The following is a 16,784-nucleotide window of genomic DNA, read 5'->3' on the forward strand; positions in this document are numbered from 1 at the left end:
AATGCATTCCTCAGGAGTAGGGGGAAAGATGGTAAAGGGCCAGTAGGATGTTTTGGTGGCATATAACGTTATATTCTTGTCTACCGATATGTAGCTAAGTATGTGTGTAGGGAGGCCAGTACCTTTGATGTTCTGTGGGCCTCAACCATAGGCCTGGCAGAACAACTCCACCTTGCAGACTCTGATCTCACTTGGGAGGTTGTTCATCAAGGCTGGAGCCAGGGCTGAAAATGCCCTGGTCCTGGCTCTAGTTGCGGCCATCTTTACCTCTCTGGGTCCAGGGATCTTTAGCAGCTAGAGCAAAGGCTCCTTTGAGCGGTATAAGGAAGAAGGTGGTCCCGTAGGTATGAAGGTCCCAGGCCATTTAGGGCTTTAAAGGTGAATACCAATATCTCAAACCTGATTGTGTCTTCAACTTGGAGCCAGTGCAGTTGGGAGAGCACTGTTCAAAGATGCTCTCTCCATCCCATTCCTGTAAAAAGTCAGGCCACTGCATTTTGGTCCAGTTGGAGTTTCTGGATCAGATACAAGGGCAGTCCTCATAGAGGAAGTTGCAGTAGTCCAGTCTGAAGGTGACCATTGCATGGATCACAGTGGCTAGGTTGGATGTCAACAGGGCACTAGCTACCACACCTGTCACAGATGGTAGAATACCTAGGCCTCCATAGATAGTATGGGGTCCAGGATCATGCCCAAGCTCTCCCTTTTTTTTAAAATTTATATGGATAATATCTTTTTTATTATTATTATATATTTTTTATTTTCATAAAAATAGAAATATAAAATAGAGACAATATAAGTTATTAATACAGAGAATAGTAAAATATAGTCTTCATTTGAAAATATAAGACCCCACGTTAACTACAGAATGGTATAAACTTTTGTCCAAAGCTAATAAACTCTCTCAACAGTTGTCAGTTGTACCCCATTGAGCTGATAGTTGCAGGACCTCAGCTGGGGCTTGCTGACCTAGGATCTCCATCTTAGCTGGAATTTACTTCAGCTGGTTCCACTTGAGCCAGTTTGTCACTGCTTCCAGGCAGCTGGTCAATGAACTCAGGTTTAGATTAATGGCCACCCATTAATAAATACAGCTGGGTGTCATCTGCATACTGGTGACACCCTAGCCCGAAATTCCAGATTAAGTGGGCGGGCGGGCGGGCGAGGAGACAAATGTAGCAGTTAAATAACATAGGGGAGATAATTGTTCCCTGCAGGACCCTGCAAGTTAGGGCACACTACTGGGAAGTATTGTTCCCTACTGCCACCCTCTGTCCCTGACCTTGGAGAAAGGGCTATAGCCACTTTAAGGCAGTGTTCCTTATACCCATGTCAACTAGGCTCTAGGCAAGTAGCCCATTGTCTATGGTGTTGAACACCACTAAAAGGAACAGCAGTGCTGACCTGCCTAGATCCATTTCCACCTGAGGTCATCTGTCATGATGACCAAAGCCATCTCCACAAGGTGACCAGGCCTGAAGCTGGTTTGAAAAAGGTCAGGGGCCATTGTTTCCTCCAGAAAGCTCTGTAGTTGTTCCACAGCTGCCTTCTCAACTATGTTTCCCAGGTAAGGCAGATGTGAAACCAGGAGGTAGTTGGCTAGATCAGTTTTATCCAGCACTGGTCTTTTCAAAAACAGCCTCACCACTGTGCTGTTGATTATGTTTTGACCACTGGTTGGGACACAAACTCTCTAACCTTTCTTCCTTATTGGATTTCTAAAGTGACTACAAATCATAGGCATTACCGCTTGTTGATGTGGAACCCATCTTCTGGTGCGCTTCCTCAAACAGATACAAATACGGCCGTGACACCCATTGTACACCAGAAGATGTAGAGGAGGCCAAGACAGCTGAAGAGGCTGAGGCAGCGCTTCACTGCACCGCTGCCGGAGGCCCACCCAGTAGCCATGGCACCAGTGGGGGCCTTGGCAGCAGCTATTCTAGCCCCAGGGGCCTAGCCAATGCATGTGCAATCAGTGGTGGGCTTGGCAGAGCCTGCCCCACCCCATGATGCCTTGGCAATGGCCATGCCACACCCAGGGACCAAGCGAGCACCTGCACCACTAGAAGGGGCCTTAGCAGCGTCTGCCCCGTCCACAAGACCTTGGCAGCAGCCACTCTGGCCCAGGGGCTTAGCCAGTGCCTGGGCAACCATCGGAGGCCTTGACAGTGGCTGCCCTGCCCACAAGGCCTTGGCAGCGGCTGTGCCAACCCTGAGGGCCTAGCCAGCACCTGTGCAAATAGTGGGGGTCCAAGGCAGCAGCAGAGGCCCAACAAGAAGGTAAACAGAAAGAGGAAGGGCGAGTGTGGAAGGGAGTCTTGTATGTGTTTGCTTGTGAGGGAAGCAGGGAGGGGAGAAGATTGGGAAACAGGAGGGGGGAAGGAAAGGGAGTCTCTCTGTGTCTGTGTGTGTTTGTGAGGGAGGGAGGAGGGAGAAACCAAGGAGGAGGTTGGGAAACTAACAGGTAAAGGAGGGAAGGGGGTAAGGGAGTCTCTGTGTATGTGTATAAGTGTTTGCAAGGAAGGGAGGGGGCCCTGAACAAGTAGTTCCAGAGCAGATAAGTGTTCCACATAACTTCTGAGAGTCAGAGAGTTAGTAGTTTTTTTTTTAATTTTGGTCCCTCTGTTCATGAAGTTTTCACAGGATGATGCCCTGACCGGGATCCCCTGCCAGGGATTGCTTCTCAGTCATGTTGCACAGGTCGATCCATAACCTATCATTGTGGATTGGTAGAGGCTATCAGTCCTGACTACAGGGCTGTTCAGTGTCACTTTATGTTTTATGGATGGCTCTCTCCAAAAGAGTGCTGTTTTTCTTCTTTGCCTCCTTCCTACATGTATTTCAGCTGGCACATTTGTAGAGAGCTCCTTGCTCTGTTATAAGGCAGTTCTGTGTGAAGGTCAGTATTGTTACGCCAAATGCGTGTCTGTAAGGACACGTGTCTAAATTTAGTTGTGGGGAATCAGCTAGTAGAGCCAGCAAGAGGCAGCGTGGCGTAACGTGGGACCTTGTATTGCACAGTTTACTGGGTAATTATGTCACTGAGATAGAACCAAGGCAGACAATGATCTAAACATGGAAGAATTTTATTAACAAACACTAATTAGACAAAAGACAACACATGCGCACTCTAGCAAAGAAATGTACATTCCTAGCCACTAGCACACAAGGAAAAGGCTTATAGGGGAAGAACCTATACTAAGGGTTGATTGGAAGTGATATCTACCTGTCTTCTGGGTGGAGCGGAGTTCCGGAGGTCCAGGGAAGCAATTTGGGGCAATGGACGAGGGACCAAGACGAACGTCGGACAGAGTTTCTGTAGCCTGGAAACTGACTGCACTTTGTGGCTGTGGGAGCCCAATATTTAAAGGAAATCTGTGGCCTGAGGCTACAGGGGGCTGATCCTACCTTGTCCAGGGCTTGGACAAAGAGTTTGATGGCCAGTAACGACTGTAGCCAGGTCCCAACAAAGAAACGGGTTGCTGAGACAAAGAAACTAGCTGCTGGGAATATGAAGAAATATTTCCTGTCTAGTAGGGCTGATGGCCCATTTCTGGCAAATCCTGGATGATTGCTTGTGCCTGGGGATAGTGGTAAGGGAAAAGACAAAGACCAAATCTTGGATTAGATTTGGTGTTGAAAGAGAGTGGCCAGTTCCCTTTGCAAGACAAAGTGCTTGGCTGGCTGGAGGGGAGTCTTGGGTGGGGTGCCTTTGTCTCTCTGTACTTGCCAGGTGTGCTGACAAACTCCTCTTTTGTTGCAAGCAAGTAGGTCGGGGGAAGCCTAACTCCAAGTCCTGCTTCAGAGCAAGAAGTGGGTTTTAGTTGCTTTCCCATTATGCTTTGCAAGGCTTGACCTGGCTTTTCTCTCTCTGGTGCCAGGGTCTGCTCAGGAGTGTCAGGAAGGGTTGACACGGGTGTGCCAGCCTTTGATGGAGGGGTGGCAGCCCACATAACAATCCCCCCCTTCATTTGGGAACTACAAAGAGTGGAACTCTTTGGAACGTTCACAAATGACCAAAACACATGTAAGCAAAGATAAACTGTCCACAAAAGAAAATAGTAAGAAAGACTTTTGGGAGGGTGAGGTAGGTTTCCAGTTCTTGCCACTAGAAAAACTTCCTACTCTATCAAAGCCAAATTAAAAGCAAAAATATTATTAGGAGCTAAGGGCTGGTCCCTTTTAGGTGACTGTGGAAATGTGCTGGCAAAGTGAAAACTGAATCTTTTTCCTTATGACAGGTATGGGCAGTTATTTCTAACATGCGGGCAGCAATCTACCTTACAAATACAATCTATAATAAAACATTATTCTAAATATCATTATTGAAAATTACATTCAAATGCTTAAATCCTAATGGGCAATACACACACATACACATCAATACAACAATACAATAACAGTAAATAAAATAAAATACATAATTCTCATGGAGGGAAAGAGGTTAGGCATCTTTCCCTTTAAATCAAATGTCCAATCCAGTAGCGCTAGCCGCTGCAATTGCTTTGCTGCTAGTCAGTCCAGTCCATGTGTAGGCTAGAGTCAAAATTTTTCCAATCAAAGATGAATTTTTATTCCATCACCATCTTGAGTTGGTAGACAGGAAATGCAGCTGTAGGTGATGCAGGTCCACAGCTGTGCAAGAAAAATGCAGTGGAACGGAGGGATCCTGTCCATGCTGGTGAAAGGCGGAAAAGAGTTCAAATCAGAGTCCATAGTCCTTGGGGCTGCAGGAGGTATTTTCCCGGAATACCCAGGCAGGGGAAAGCAGGAAGCATAACAGTTCAAAGCCAACTCCAGGTCAGGAGGTGAATTTCAGTAGCAGCCAGTAGATGGTGCAGAGTAGACCAAGGGTCCATTATGGGTACGAGGCAATCAGGTACAGTCTGTTGAATTGTCCCTTTTCCCAGCAGGCGAGGTAGAAAAGGGCAATGGCCAGGGCGATCTGGCAGATGAGGATGATCATGATGATGGGGTGCATCGTGAGGTTGAGGCACCGGCTGTATTGCTTGACCATCTTAGGAGGGATTCCCACCACTGGTGATATCCCAAGTTAGTAATCTTGGTGGCTAAAGTGGAGATCTGGTTACCGTTATCAGTGACGATCAGGATGGCAGCGTCTCCAGCTGCTTTCACTGCTTCCAGGGTTTTCTAAAGAGGAGGTTGTGGAGGGGTTCCATACCAAGTCCCAGGATGACAGGAGAGATATGGGAGCTCTTGCTTCGTCCAGAGGAGAGCGGTATAAGTGAAGACCCATTCATGGATTGAGTACATGTTACAGAAACAGTGATTAAATAATGGTGCCATGGGCTGGATCCGGTGATAACCAATGGCCGAATTATGCTCTTGGGTCACGTCCAAAAGAGCATTTTTCCTTATCAGTTTTTGGTGTGGGCAAGGCACGGGTGATGTGCCTCTAGGGCTTCACTGTCACAGATGAGGCCTTATTTCTCCCGGCATTGGCAACCTTGGACATTGACTGTCTGCCAACCCGTAGAAGAGAGATCCTAGCCCAGTGGCTAACATAGAGGATGTCTCCGGACTGAGTTAGAAGTCCAAGAAGAACTACAGGGTGAATTTGGAAAAAAATTCCGGTGGAACTACTGTGGCCACGAACAGGCGGAGCAATCCCGGCTCGATCTTGACATGCAAGAGAGCCCACCAATCAAATAGGGCAGCTTCATTCGGCATGAGGGTTGCCACCATGAACTGCTTTACTTAATGTGGCCCTCAGATTTAGGTCTGATTAGTTCCGTGACTAGGGCCAAATTAATATAGTGAGCCTGCGCACATGCAAGTGCCAGGGAAACGTTTGCTCATTGAGTTCATGGAGTGCTGTACTTCTACAACAATCTCCAAAGAATTTTGGACTGGTTTGGCCAGTTGAGAGGTGGCATCAGTTGCTACTGCCAGTTTATTTGTAAGAACTACATTTTTTTTTGCTACATCAATCAGGGAAGCACCCATGTCAATTGGGGCTAACCAGATGGATACATTTATTTAGCTGTGTAAGGTATTCTCCCCCCCTCGCGTCCGAGAACGGGCAAGGTCTTTGTCCCTATTTCCCTTTACCCTGGATCAAACTGGAGGAAGGTTTCTGCCACACCTTCCAAAGCAGGCTCTCCTGAATTGCTCAGTGAGAGTTGTTTGACCACAACTGTTGTGGTGGGGGCTGGAGGTTTGACCTCTGGGGGCTCTTCAGTGGCACAATCCTCCTGGGGATTGTCCGATTGTCCCTTCCATTCCTTGAACTGGACACAATCGAAATACTTCAACCAGATGCTCCCATTCTTAGGCAGAGAAACCTGGTATCCTTAAAGGGAAAGACTGTTCCTGTGCATGGGCAGAAGGTCTTTATTGGCTGCCTGATAAGCTAGATTTTAATTCAAAACAAAAAAAATGACAAAAAGAAAAGAAAATGTTCTAATTGCCATTTAAAAATAAAAAGACAAAATGTAAAAGGGAAGAAAAATCTGTAAAGGACGCATTTCCCAAAGAGGATCTGTGACTTCCCCCCCCTTGCTTCCCTGAGGTGGGGGTCAGTCTTTAAAGAAACAAAACTTCTTCCTTTCCTGATTTAAGAAAGAATACTTTCTGTGCTGTTAAAGTTCCTTAGTTATGTAGATTATTTGCTTCCCTGGGGGAGAGCAAGGCATGAGTCATAGGCCTGAGTGCCTAGGAAGGCAGTTAGACAAAGAGAGTCTGTTTTAAGGTTGCAAAATAGTGGCTGTTTCAGTGTGAATGCAACTATCAGTGGAGGCTCTACCAATTGTAGCCAAATTTAAAATTTGGAAGTTTAAAAGTAAAAATGGAAGCACACATGTTGAACAATTATTTTTCTGTGTAAATTAACTCAGTGGCACTGGAACTATTTGTGGAAGTTGAGAAAATAAGCTGATTATCTCATTGAATTGGAAATCTGTTGACTTTGCTTGCAACATTAACTGGAAGGAGGGAAGCTAAGAGTAAATTGAAAAAGAATGTTGTCCTTGCAACACATTCTTCCCTGTCAACTTGGATTTTGGAACTCTGTACAGGTTCAGAGGCAGGGTTTCCTTCCTGACTCTGAGATGTGGGAACTGAGAATATTTCCTCTTTTTTAAAGACAAGAGGTGAAGCTGGGTTGCTGGATCTGCTGTAATTTCTTTTCAATTTACTATCTGTGTGGCTTTGGAAATCCAGCACATTTTGCAAATGGGTTTTTACATTTAAAAGTTCACCCTGGAATTCCTTGTTTTTCTCATTAAGATCCTTAATTTCTAGATCTTGTTTCTGGGTAAGAGTTTTAAATTTCTCCATTTCCTTCTGCCAATCCTTAGGGGATTCAGAAGAAATTTCTGTGGGGCTAGTTCTTGCCTCCATCTCTGGCTCAGATCTGAGCATTTTCCTGGTTTTCCTCTTCCTCATGGCCTTCACAAAGGCACACATGAGCACAGATGTAGGCTGGTTATCATACTGGGTCATGTCTGCCCCAGCATTTCTAAGTTCCCGCCACAGAAAAATCCGGTCACTAATTTTATTCTGCTGCTGAGGGGCAGAATCTCTATTAGGTTTGGGATTATTCTGGGGGAAGTTACTATAAGAAAAACCACTCTGTGTCTTATCCCTGTTTTGGGCAGGGGAAGGTGGCTGTGGGCGCTCTGCTGAGTTGGCAGTAAGCTTCCCATAGGCAAGGGCTAGCTTTCCCAGAGGCTGCCTGTTGAACTGGGCCATGTCCAATCTGGCCTCCTTGAGCCCAGCCCAGAAGTATCTCCTTAGGAAGGTTTCCGGGTGCTGAGACCGATTCTGGGCAGAGGGAACTGCCTGCTGAGGGTTCCCAAGAGGTGTTGGGGGAGGCACAGCAGTTTGGGTGCCAAGGGAAGACTCTGCACTTTGGCCAGAGAGGTTTTTCCTGGCTCTAAAGCTGCTGTGTCTCCTGTTTCTTCTACGTTTCAAACGGGGACCATTGTTAGCATAAGTGACCGCCTGCACTGATTCCTGGGAGCCTTTCTTGGGATGCTTGACTCGAGAACCTTGAGCATAGGCCGCCTCACGGAAAAGGTCGCCAGCGAGCCATACCTTCTCCTTGAGCGCATACCAAGTGATGTTGGTCGGGTTGAACAAGCCTATAGCAATTTTTGTTCCGATGTTGAGACCATTGTAGAACGGGGTCTTAAAATTGTCTACATTAAAGTTCCATATACCCTGAGCATTTGCCTGAACCTTCTCAGCTAACTGCGCAAGGAAGCACTTGCGGCTTGAATAGCTTTCAGGGTTCTCATCGGGGCCTTGCTTGTCCATGAGGAACAGTAGCTCCGCTGATTGGCCTGGCCATAGCAACTTGGCTATTTCACGGGCCCAATTCATTGGACCTAACTGTGCCATTTTACGTTGGAGTAGGCCATTCCGTAAGGCTTGTGCGTCTGGTCCAGTAGCACACACCCTTACCAACTGGCATAGATCCTCCCCGCTGGCAGTGGGATACTGCCCTAGGGTTGAATACAGCCATTGCACGCCAGTGTCCCTGTTGAGAGGGCCCAACTGGTCACCAATAGCCTTCGCTTCATGAGGCTTCCAAATCATGACTCTCTCCTGGTTGGTAACCTCGACACGGCCGTTTGCCATGTGTCTCCGGAGTGTCTCATGCTGGACGGGATGGACCGGAGTGGGGGTTTCCGTCCAATCAGGGTTGATTGGCGGATGTGAGACAGCCTCTGCTGGCAGTACCTGCTCTGTGTGAGACAGGTCTGGCAGGGCAGGGAGTGTCTCGGGATGCACAGTTGCAATGAGAGCAGTCTGAAGCCCCAATTTTTGCTTCAGACTTTCAATTTCACGGCGGCACACATCATGGCTTATGGCTGAGACTTGTGCTGCTTTTTTCCTAGCCAGAAATTGTGCTGCACTCTGTGCCTGATCATGCAGCTTGCCCAATTCTTTCACCCTAGCAGAGGCCTCTTCTGCTCTCAGAAGAGCCTGTTGGCACTGGAGATCTTTCTCCTGTACCAGATTTGCATAGTGGTTTTTGTCCACAAGCAAGTCAAATTTCTCTCCTTGCAACTGTTCTATTTTTCGGTGGAGCTTGCTAATTACAGCATCTCGCTCCCCGATTTCTCTCTCAAGATCTTTTCCCAGGGACTCAAGGCGAGCTTCCCTATCAGAGAGCTTGAGTGCATACTCGCGCTCCTGATTTTCCAGTGCTAGTTGGAGGTCCTGTTCCAAACTTTCCGATGCTGTTTGGAGTTCTCTAATCTGTGCCACACTGTCCTGCAGCGCAGTGTAGAGACCCCAGGCAGCGTGGGTACTCACACTTCCCAGTTTCAGCCTCCTGGAGTCACAGTATGACTGAAAAGTCTCTGTAAGTTTCTCCAGGGGATTTGGGTCTTTAAAGAACCCAGGTTTCCAGGGGTTGCGCCCCTTTGACATGACCCACTTGGTCAGCTGGTCTACCCTGTCCTTGCTCTGGAAGGCTTCAGCAAGAACAATCTTTGCAGCCATCTCTTATGGCAGCAATTACCCAAACACTCAAAGAGATAGGGGAAATCCTACAGGCAACACACCCAAGAATTAACCCAAAGATTGCTGGCACCGAGCTCCGGTATGCAGCAAAAGAAAGACCAGGCCTGTGTCCTCTGTCTCTGCAGAATGATCACAGCCTGCACCAACCCTGATTCACGGTATATACAGCACATGAACAGGAGGAAACTAAAGGGGGGGGGGGGTTTGGCACGGTGTCCTTTCTTGCCCTGCACTTAACGGGAGTGCCCGAAGTCAGGAGGAGCACCTGCAAACCTCGACTGATTCACGGTATCTACAGCTCGTGATCAGAAGAGGAGGGAGAGGAGCCCTAATTCACGGTATATACAGCACATGAAAGGGCAAACCTCAGCTCTGCCTTAGCGAAGGTCAGATGCGTGAGGGCGGGGTTCCCTATCGCACGCTACCGTGGTGGGAGGCACCCTGTGGGTCTGAAAGATGCAATGTGGGGTCCCCACAGAGCGACAGTCAAAACCCACAACAAATTCCAAGTGAACACCGTTTTAGCCCACGGCCAACAGGCTTTGCAGTACTGAAGGGAAGGAGAGGAACGGAAAACAGCCCACCCAGAATTCACACAACAGCAATTGGCAAACACACTCACACAACAAAAGCCACTAGTTCAACTCAGAGACTTTTCCCCTACGTCACCGAGGTTTTAAACCGAGGTAGTTGCACCTCTGCTTTTACCACGGAATAAAAGCCCTGGGGCAATTGCCCGCATTCTCCACCAGATCTGTTACGCCAAATGCGTGTCTGTAAGGACACGTGTCTAAATTTAGTTGTGGGGAATCAGCTAGTAGAGCCAGCAAGAGGCAGCATGGCGTAACGTGGGACCTTGTATTGCACAGTTTACTGGGTAATTATGTCACTGAGATAGAACCAAGGCAGACAATGATCTAAACATGGAAGAATTTTATTAACAAACACTAATTAGACAAAAGACAACACATGCGCACTCTAGCAAAGAAATGTACATTCCTAGCCACTAGCACACAAGGAAAAGGCTTATAGGGGAAGAACCTATACTAAGGGTTGATTGGAAGTGATATCTACCTGTCTTCTGGGTGGAGCGGAGTTCCGGAGGTCCAGGGAAGCAATTTGGGGCAACGGACGAGGGACCAAGACGAACGTCGGACAGAGTTTCTGTAGCCTGGAAACTGACTGCACTTTGTGGCTGTGGGAGCCCAATATTTAAAGGAAATCTGTGGCCTGAGGCTACAGGGGGCTGATCCTACCTTGTCCAGGGCTTGGACAAAGAGTTTGATGGCCAGTAACGACTGTAGCCAGGTCCCAACAAAGAAACGGGTTGCTGAGACAAAGAAACTAGCTGCTGGGAATATGAAGAAATATTTCCTGTCTAGTAGGGCTGATGGCCCATTTCTGGCAAATCCTGGATGATTGCTTGTGCCTGGGGATAGTGGTAAGGGAAAAGACAAAGACCAAATCTTGGATTAGATTTGGTGTTGAAAGAGAGTGGCCAGTTCCCTTTGCAAGACAAAGTGCTTGGCTGGCTGGAGGGGAGTCTTGGGTGGGGTGCCTTTGTCTCTCTGTACTTGCCAGGTGTGCTGACAAACTCCTCTTTTGTTGCAAGCAAGTAGGTCGGGGGAAGCCTAACTCCAAGTCCTGCTTCAGAGCAAGAAGTGGGTTTTAGTTGCTTTCCCATTATGCTTTGCAAGGCTTGACCTGGCTTTTCTCTCTCTGGTGCCAGGGTCTGCTCAGGAGTGTCAGGAAGGGTTGACACGGGTGTGCCAGCCTTTGATGGAGGGGTGGCAGCCCACATAACAGTATGTGATGCTAAACAACTGTTGGGAAGACAGTCCTCCATGGTCTCTTTCTCTAATGGATTCACATCCACCTCCTTCATTCAGTGAGCTTGCTAATCTCCCAATGTGGGACTGCACAGAAGCCATGATGATAATAGAGTTGCACTTAACCTATAAGAGTAGTTCATCAAGTGGTCTTCTATGCAGGCACACATCCCTCCCTCTTGCCCTACTGAGAACTCTCTGGAATCTTAGTTTCTTGGGATCACTGGGGGTGGCATGGAGAAAAATATGGGAGTGGGATGCCTCCTCCTGGTCATATGATTGTTTTGGTTGGAAAGTGTGAGATGGAGGAGGGGCGCTCCTAGTTCACTGGAAAGCTTTGGAAAGCTTTTCTGCATGTGGCCTGCACACATGCAGTCCGAGTGGTGGTCTGCCCAGGTTGCCCCGCACAGAAGACCATTTGACGAACAACCACTACAGGTAAGTGCAATTCCGTTAACTTGAAGGATTCCATTCTGGCAGTCATTGTTCACACCAGGCAACTAAAAGTTTAAGCAAAAATGAAAATGAAGAAGTGTGGTAAATGCAACAAAGTGCAAAAATTGTTAAAGTTCAGTCTTCAGGCTATCAAACATGCTTGGCTCTTCAGTCTGTTGCAAAATCCCCAGCTTGCATTAGCCTTTTTATAAGGTTTTCCTGGTTAAGCCAAATGTTCTATTCCTTGAGGGTGAAATGTTGACTCAGAGTCCTGTAGTCAAAGTATTGCATAAGACCAGCAGTCAGGACAAGTAGGATCCATCTGTATGTCTTCCCATTGGGAGCTTTGCCTTTGAGGCACACTCTAGGCAAAGGAATACCACTGTGGCTGATCCCTCTTAAGCAATGCTAAATTGGCTCATCCTGTGTGTGTTTCTGCCTTTCCCTAATTACTGTCATTCTCTTTCTGTTCTTGCCACCTAGCACTTATACAATATAGAATCCGAGATGGATGAAGAAACAGATCTTGATTCCATAGATGGCAGTACCAGTGGGGCCTCCTCAGATGAATGGGAGGATGAGAGCGACAGCTGGGAGACGGACAATGGACTTATGGAAGAGGACCATTCAAAAGCTGAGGAAGGGGAACCTGAGGAGCCGCCCCCAGTGGAAGAGGTGAAGAAAGTGGAAGAGCAAGTGCAAGGTGCTGTGGCAATGGCAGTGGCAGACCTAGCAGCAGATAAGTCGGGCAAAGAAGGAACGCCCAAAAGTTTCCGAGAGTTGAAGGAGGCCATTAAGATCTTGGAGAGCCTGAAGAATATGACAGTCGAACAGTTGCTGACAGGCTACCCAACTTCTCCAACAGTGGAGCCTGAAAGGCCTACCCGCGAGAAGAAGTTCCTGGACGACATCAAAAAGCTGCAAGAGAATCTGAAGAAGACTCTTGACAATGTGGCTATTGTAGAAGAAGAGAAGATGGAGGCAGTGGGGGAGGCGGAGAAGAAGGAGGAGAGAGAAGTACAGACGCAGACGCCAGTGGCATCGGAATGGCCAAGTGAGACGCCTGTGCTTTGCCAGCAGAGTGGTGGCAAGCCTGGGGTCACCTTCACCAGTGCCAAGGGGGAAGTATTCTCTGTGCTGGAGTGTGCCCCAGGTGAGGCTTAGCAGCGGCTGGCCTGCATTTTGTAAATAGAGAAGCTTTTTATAAGCTCTTTTGTGGGGTTCAGTTCGGCAAGCAATATCCCAAGTCAGGCCAGGCTAAAATGTAACTCATACAAAGCTTTGAAGTACAGACCACAGGGCTACCAGAAAACACCAGGGGGGGGGGGGAAACAGTGGCTAAAGTTTTGCATTTGGTGGAAAGCTTTTTTGAAGCCTGCTGCTTTGATTTCTTTCTGCTCTATTAGATAGTCATGCCTTTAAGAAAATGGAATTCCAGCCTCCCGAAGCCAAAAAGTTTTTCAGCACAGTAAGGAAAGAAATGGCTCTGCTCGCCACCTCACTGCCAGATGGCATCATGGTGAAAACCTTTGAAGACAGAATGGTAAGTCCACCTACTTCTGTGCAGATTGGGCCAAAGGAAACACGTGCCTGAGTTCATCTTCCTTAGATGGAGAAGGGGTCGTGGAGTTTGTGTTTGGAAATCTGTTCACTCAAGTCTTCAGACTGACAGAAGGGGCTCACATTTTCCTCATGGCATTGCAGTCAATGGTGCCAGTCCCCTATATTGTTTCTCCTGTCTTGCTTTCCTTTACAGTAGATGCCTGTAATGTCATTGATTGTCAGAAGTGCTAATGTCCCTTTATATTAATGTGGAAGTTACACATTCAGTCAAAATTTAATATAAAAAATATTTTAAAAGACAGTCGGACTCTAAGAGGGTATGTGGGACACATACCTGCTCTGGAGAGACTTTGCCAGCCCCCCCCCCCTAACACACAGAAAAAAATAGATTCATCCCCCCCCCCCGGTTTTCCCTCTTACCTATTGGTTTCCCAACTTCCCTCCTGCTTCCTCTCTCCTCCCTCACATACAAACACATGCACAGACAGACTCCCTCCTGTTTCCCCCTTTACCTAATGGCTTCCTAACTTACATATTCCCACTGTCATGATGGTCAATTCATAGTCTGAGGAAGAGTGCTTGCACTCGAAAGCTTATGCCTTGAATAAATCTTTGTTGGTTTTAAAGGTGCCACTGGACTCTGATTTTGTTTTGTTGTGCTGCTTCAGACTTACATGGCTACCCACTTGAATTTATCTCCCTCCAAGTAAGCAAACACATGCACACACGTGCACATACACACTCCCTTCCCCCCTCCTGCTTACCTGCTCCTCTGCTTCTGCTTCGACCCCCGCAGCTCCTTCACACATGCAAGTACGCGTGTGAGTACTCGAGTATGCGCACATGCACAAGTACGCATGAGTGCACACGCTCACTTCCTTCCCTTCCCCCTTACTCCATCCTGCTTCCCTGCTCCTCCACCAGTGCCTCGGCCCCCTTGGGTTGCGCAGCGGCTTCCTAGGCCCCAGAGGCTGGCACGGCTGCTGTGAAGGCCACGGGGGCGAAACAGCTGCTGCCTCAACTCCTGTGGTTCACACAGCAACTGCCCAGACCCCAGGGGCCAGAATCCGCTGCGAATGCCTTGGGAAAGGGGCAGCTGCTGCCTTGGCCCCTGCAGGTCGCACAGCAGCTGTCCAGGCTCCAGGGGCTGGTGCAGCTGCTGGCTAGACACTCCATCTTGTGGCATGCTTTGTGGGTGGGAAAATGGACATTATGTCCATCTACATTTCCATTTGACAAGGCATGCCAGATGTGTCCCACATCAAAAATATTTCATGGAAAAAAGAAACAGTTATTTGCCAAAAATTCCTTCAGTAACATATTAATTGATAAAATAAACCATCTTGCAACTTACAGAGTTAATGCATTAATTTTTTTAAATGATATTTGTAACATTCGAAGTGGAATCATCAACACATTACAAAAATTCTGCCAAGACTGAGATTGTTCAGCCAGCCACTCTGAACAGGGCTTGAGCAAAATGGTTTTTCCCCTCTGTATGAAGTGTCTGCAAGAGGACAGGGGAAGAGTCTCCAGCAGCTTTCCTCCCCACCCCTAATGTTCTCTGACTGGAAGGCCAAATACTTGAAACGCACTCCCTTTACCAGCTGGAGTAGAACTTGTCTTTGAGACAAAGTCATCTCCTATATTCTTTTTCGCAGAGTTTTAAAAACTCTAGTTCATTCATTTTAACTGTTTTTGGACCTTCTGGTTCACCTAGCCAGTACTCTAGCCAATGCTAACTAAATATAGAAGAAACTTTTTAAAAGTTTCCCTTTAAACTTAGGGAGTTCAGCCTAGCATGAGAGGAGTTTGAAATAGAGTATGCACTGGGCATGTAGAAGCCTGAAGAGACTTGAGGGGGGTGGCTGAAGCACTTCCCTGCTGGTGTTGAGTGAATTAACCCCTCATTAACTGTGTTTTCTCTGTATGGAATGCTGCTTGATCTTACATATAGCCTCTTCACAGGATCTGTTTTCGGCATTAGTCAAAGGACCCACCCGCACACCATATGAAGATGGTCTCTTCTTATTCGACATTCAGCTCCCCAACATCTATCCAGCTGTTCCCCCTCTCTTCCGTTACCTCTCCCAGTGCAGTGGGAGACTAAACCCCAACTTGTATGACAATGGAAAGGTCTGTGTGAGCCTTCTGGGGACATGGATAGGCAAGGTAATACAAACAGACGTGGTCAGGAAGTAACTAGAATTCTCTCAGTGTGTTGTCTTGTCACTGCCTTGGGTCCCCTTTGTGGGCAAAGAGAAGGAAAGAATATTTTAATCGTAGCTGTTCTGTTGGTCTTCCTGTTTGGTCTTCATTTGGTTTCCAACAAGGATAGCCCAAATCCATGTAAGTGTGGTGGCTAAAGAGCCATATACTGTTGACTGTGGGAATCCAAAGTGAGTCCCTGTCTTGTGTGGCAATGACATTGATATCCATGTTGATGGTTGGCTGAATCCACCTTTACTATAAAAGATATCCATCTCTATAACAGGATGTCTAGCCCCACCCACAGAATTCATTATGCCAGTTACCTGACAACTGTGCAGTGTGTACATCCTGTGGGTAAGGTCACGTGCAACATAAGAACATGTACTGTAAACACAAGCATGTCTTCAGAACACCAATCCTACTTCTCTCTTGGGAATTTCTTCAGGTCTGGTAGATGAGTGGCAGTGATTGGCCCTGAAGCCACCATTGCATAGACTACGAGTGGGAATATTTGTTGAGCCTACGTGATACTTGAGAGGACTTTGGGGAAATAAATAATAGGCAGGCTGTTTCCAGCTGACTCTCAAAGCACGTATGCAGGATTCTACTGCGCAAGGGCAGTCAGACGGACCTAAGAGCAGTTTTATTGTGCGGTGGGGGGGATCTGTTAATGTGGGAATGTATGTTTCCATTGGTAAAGGTGTGAGGTGTGCCAGTCCAGCACTGTGTTCTGACACCATACCCGTTTGCTCTTTTTCCCCCAGAGAGGGGAAGGTAAGAATCCAAGTGACCATCACTTCATAGTTAGTTTATATCACATCTTGATGAGCTTGTTGTGAGTATCATGGAGCCAGTATATTTAGGTGGAGTTTAGATGACAATGCTAGTGCAGTTTAAAATGCTAAAATGAACTGGTTCTATGAGGTTTGCCCACAATTCAGTTCCCATCTACATTTTGGTGCTGTCTTAGCCCTCACTGCTGGCTTTACCTGCCTATTCTTATTTGTCTGTTCCAGGGCACAGAGAGGTGGACCAGCAAATCCAGCCTTCTCCAGGTGCTCATCTCCATCCAAGGTATTTTTCAGTATTGAAGTTGGGCCCACGACTTAGCCTTTGCAGGAGGTCATGGGAGCATGGTGCCAGCTAGATCTCCTGTCCAGCCACCCTGAACAAAATGTTCCCAAAGCAGCCAACCCAGCAGTCAGAATTTCCCCACCACTCTGAACATTCCCCATTCACTTTCCTCTT

The 16,784-nt window shown here is 47.4% G+C and overlaps 1 protein-coding gene across 2 annotated transcripts in view; it reads left to right on the plus strand.

The window, feature by feature from the left end:
• The window catches only part of UBE2O (ubiquitin conjugating enzyme E2 O), a 106,314-nt gene that overhangs the window by 85,385 nt on the left and 4,145 nt on the right, over positions 1-16,784 (plus strand). For both annotated transcript variants that reach the window (XM_077327688.1, XM_077327689.1), the window contains 4 exons: positions 12,246-12,915; positions 13,169-13,305; positions 15,294-15,497; positions 16,553-16,610. In XM_077327688.1, the coding sequence (XP_077183803.1) occupies positions 12,246-12,915; positions 13,169-13,305; positions 15,294-15,497; positions 16,553-16,610 (1,069 nt within the window). The remainder of the gene's footprint in view (positions 1-12,245; positions 12,916-13,168; positions 13,306-15,293; positions 15,498-16,552; positions 16,611-16,784) is intronic.

The sequence above is a fragment of the Paroedura picta genome, chromosome 3 (assembly GCF_049243985.1).
Source record: "Paroedura picta isolate Pp20150507F chromosome 3, Ppicta_v3.0, whole genome shotgun sequence".
NCBI lineage: Eukaryota > Metazoa > Chordata > Lepidosauria > Squamata > Gekkonidae > Paroedura > Paroedura picta.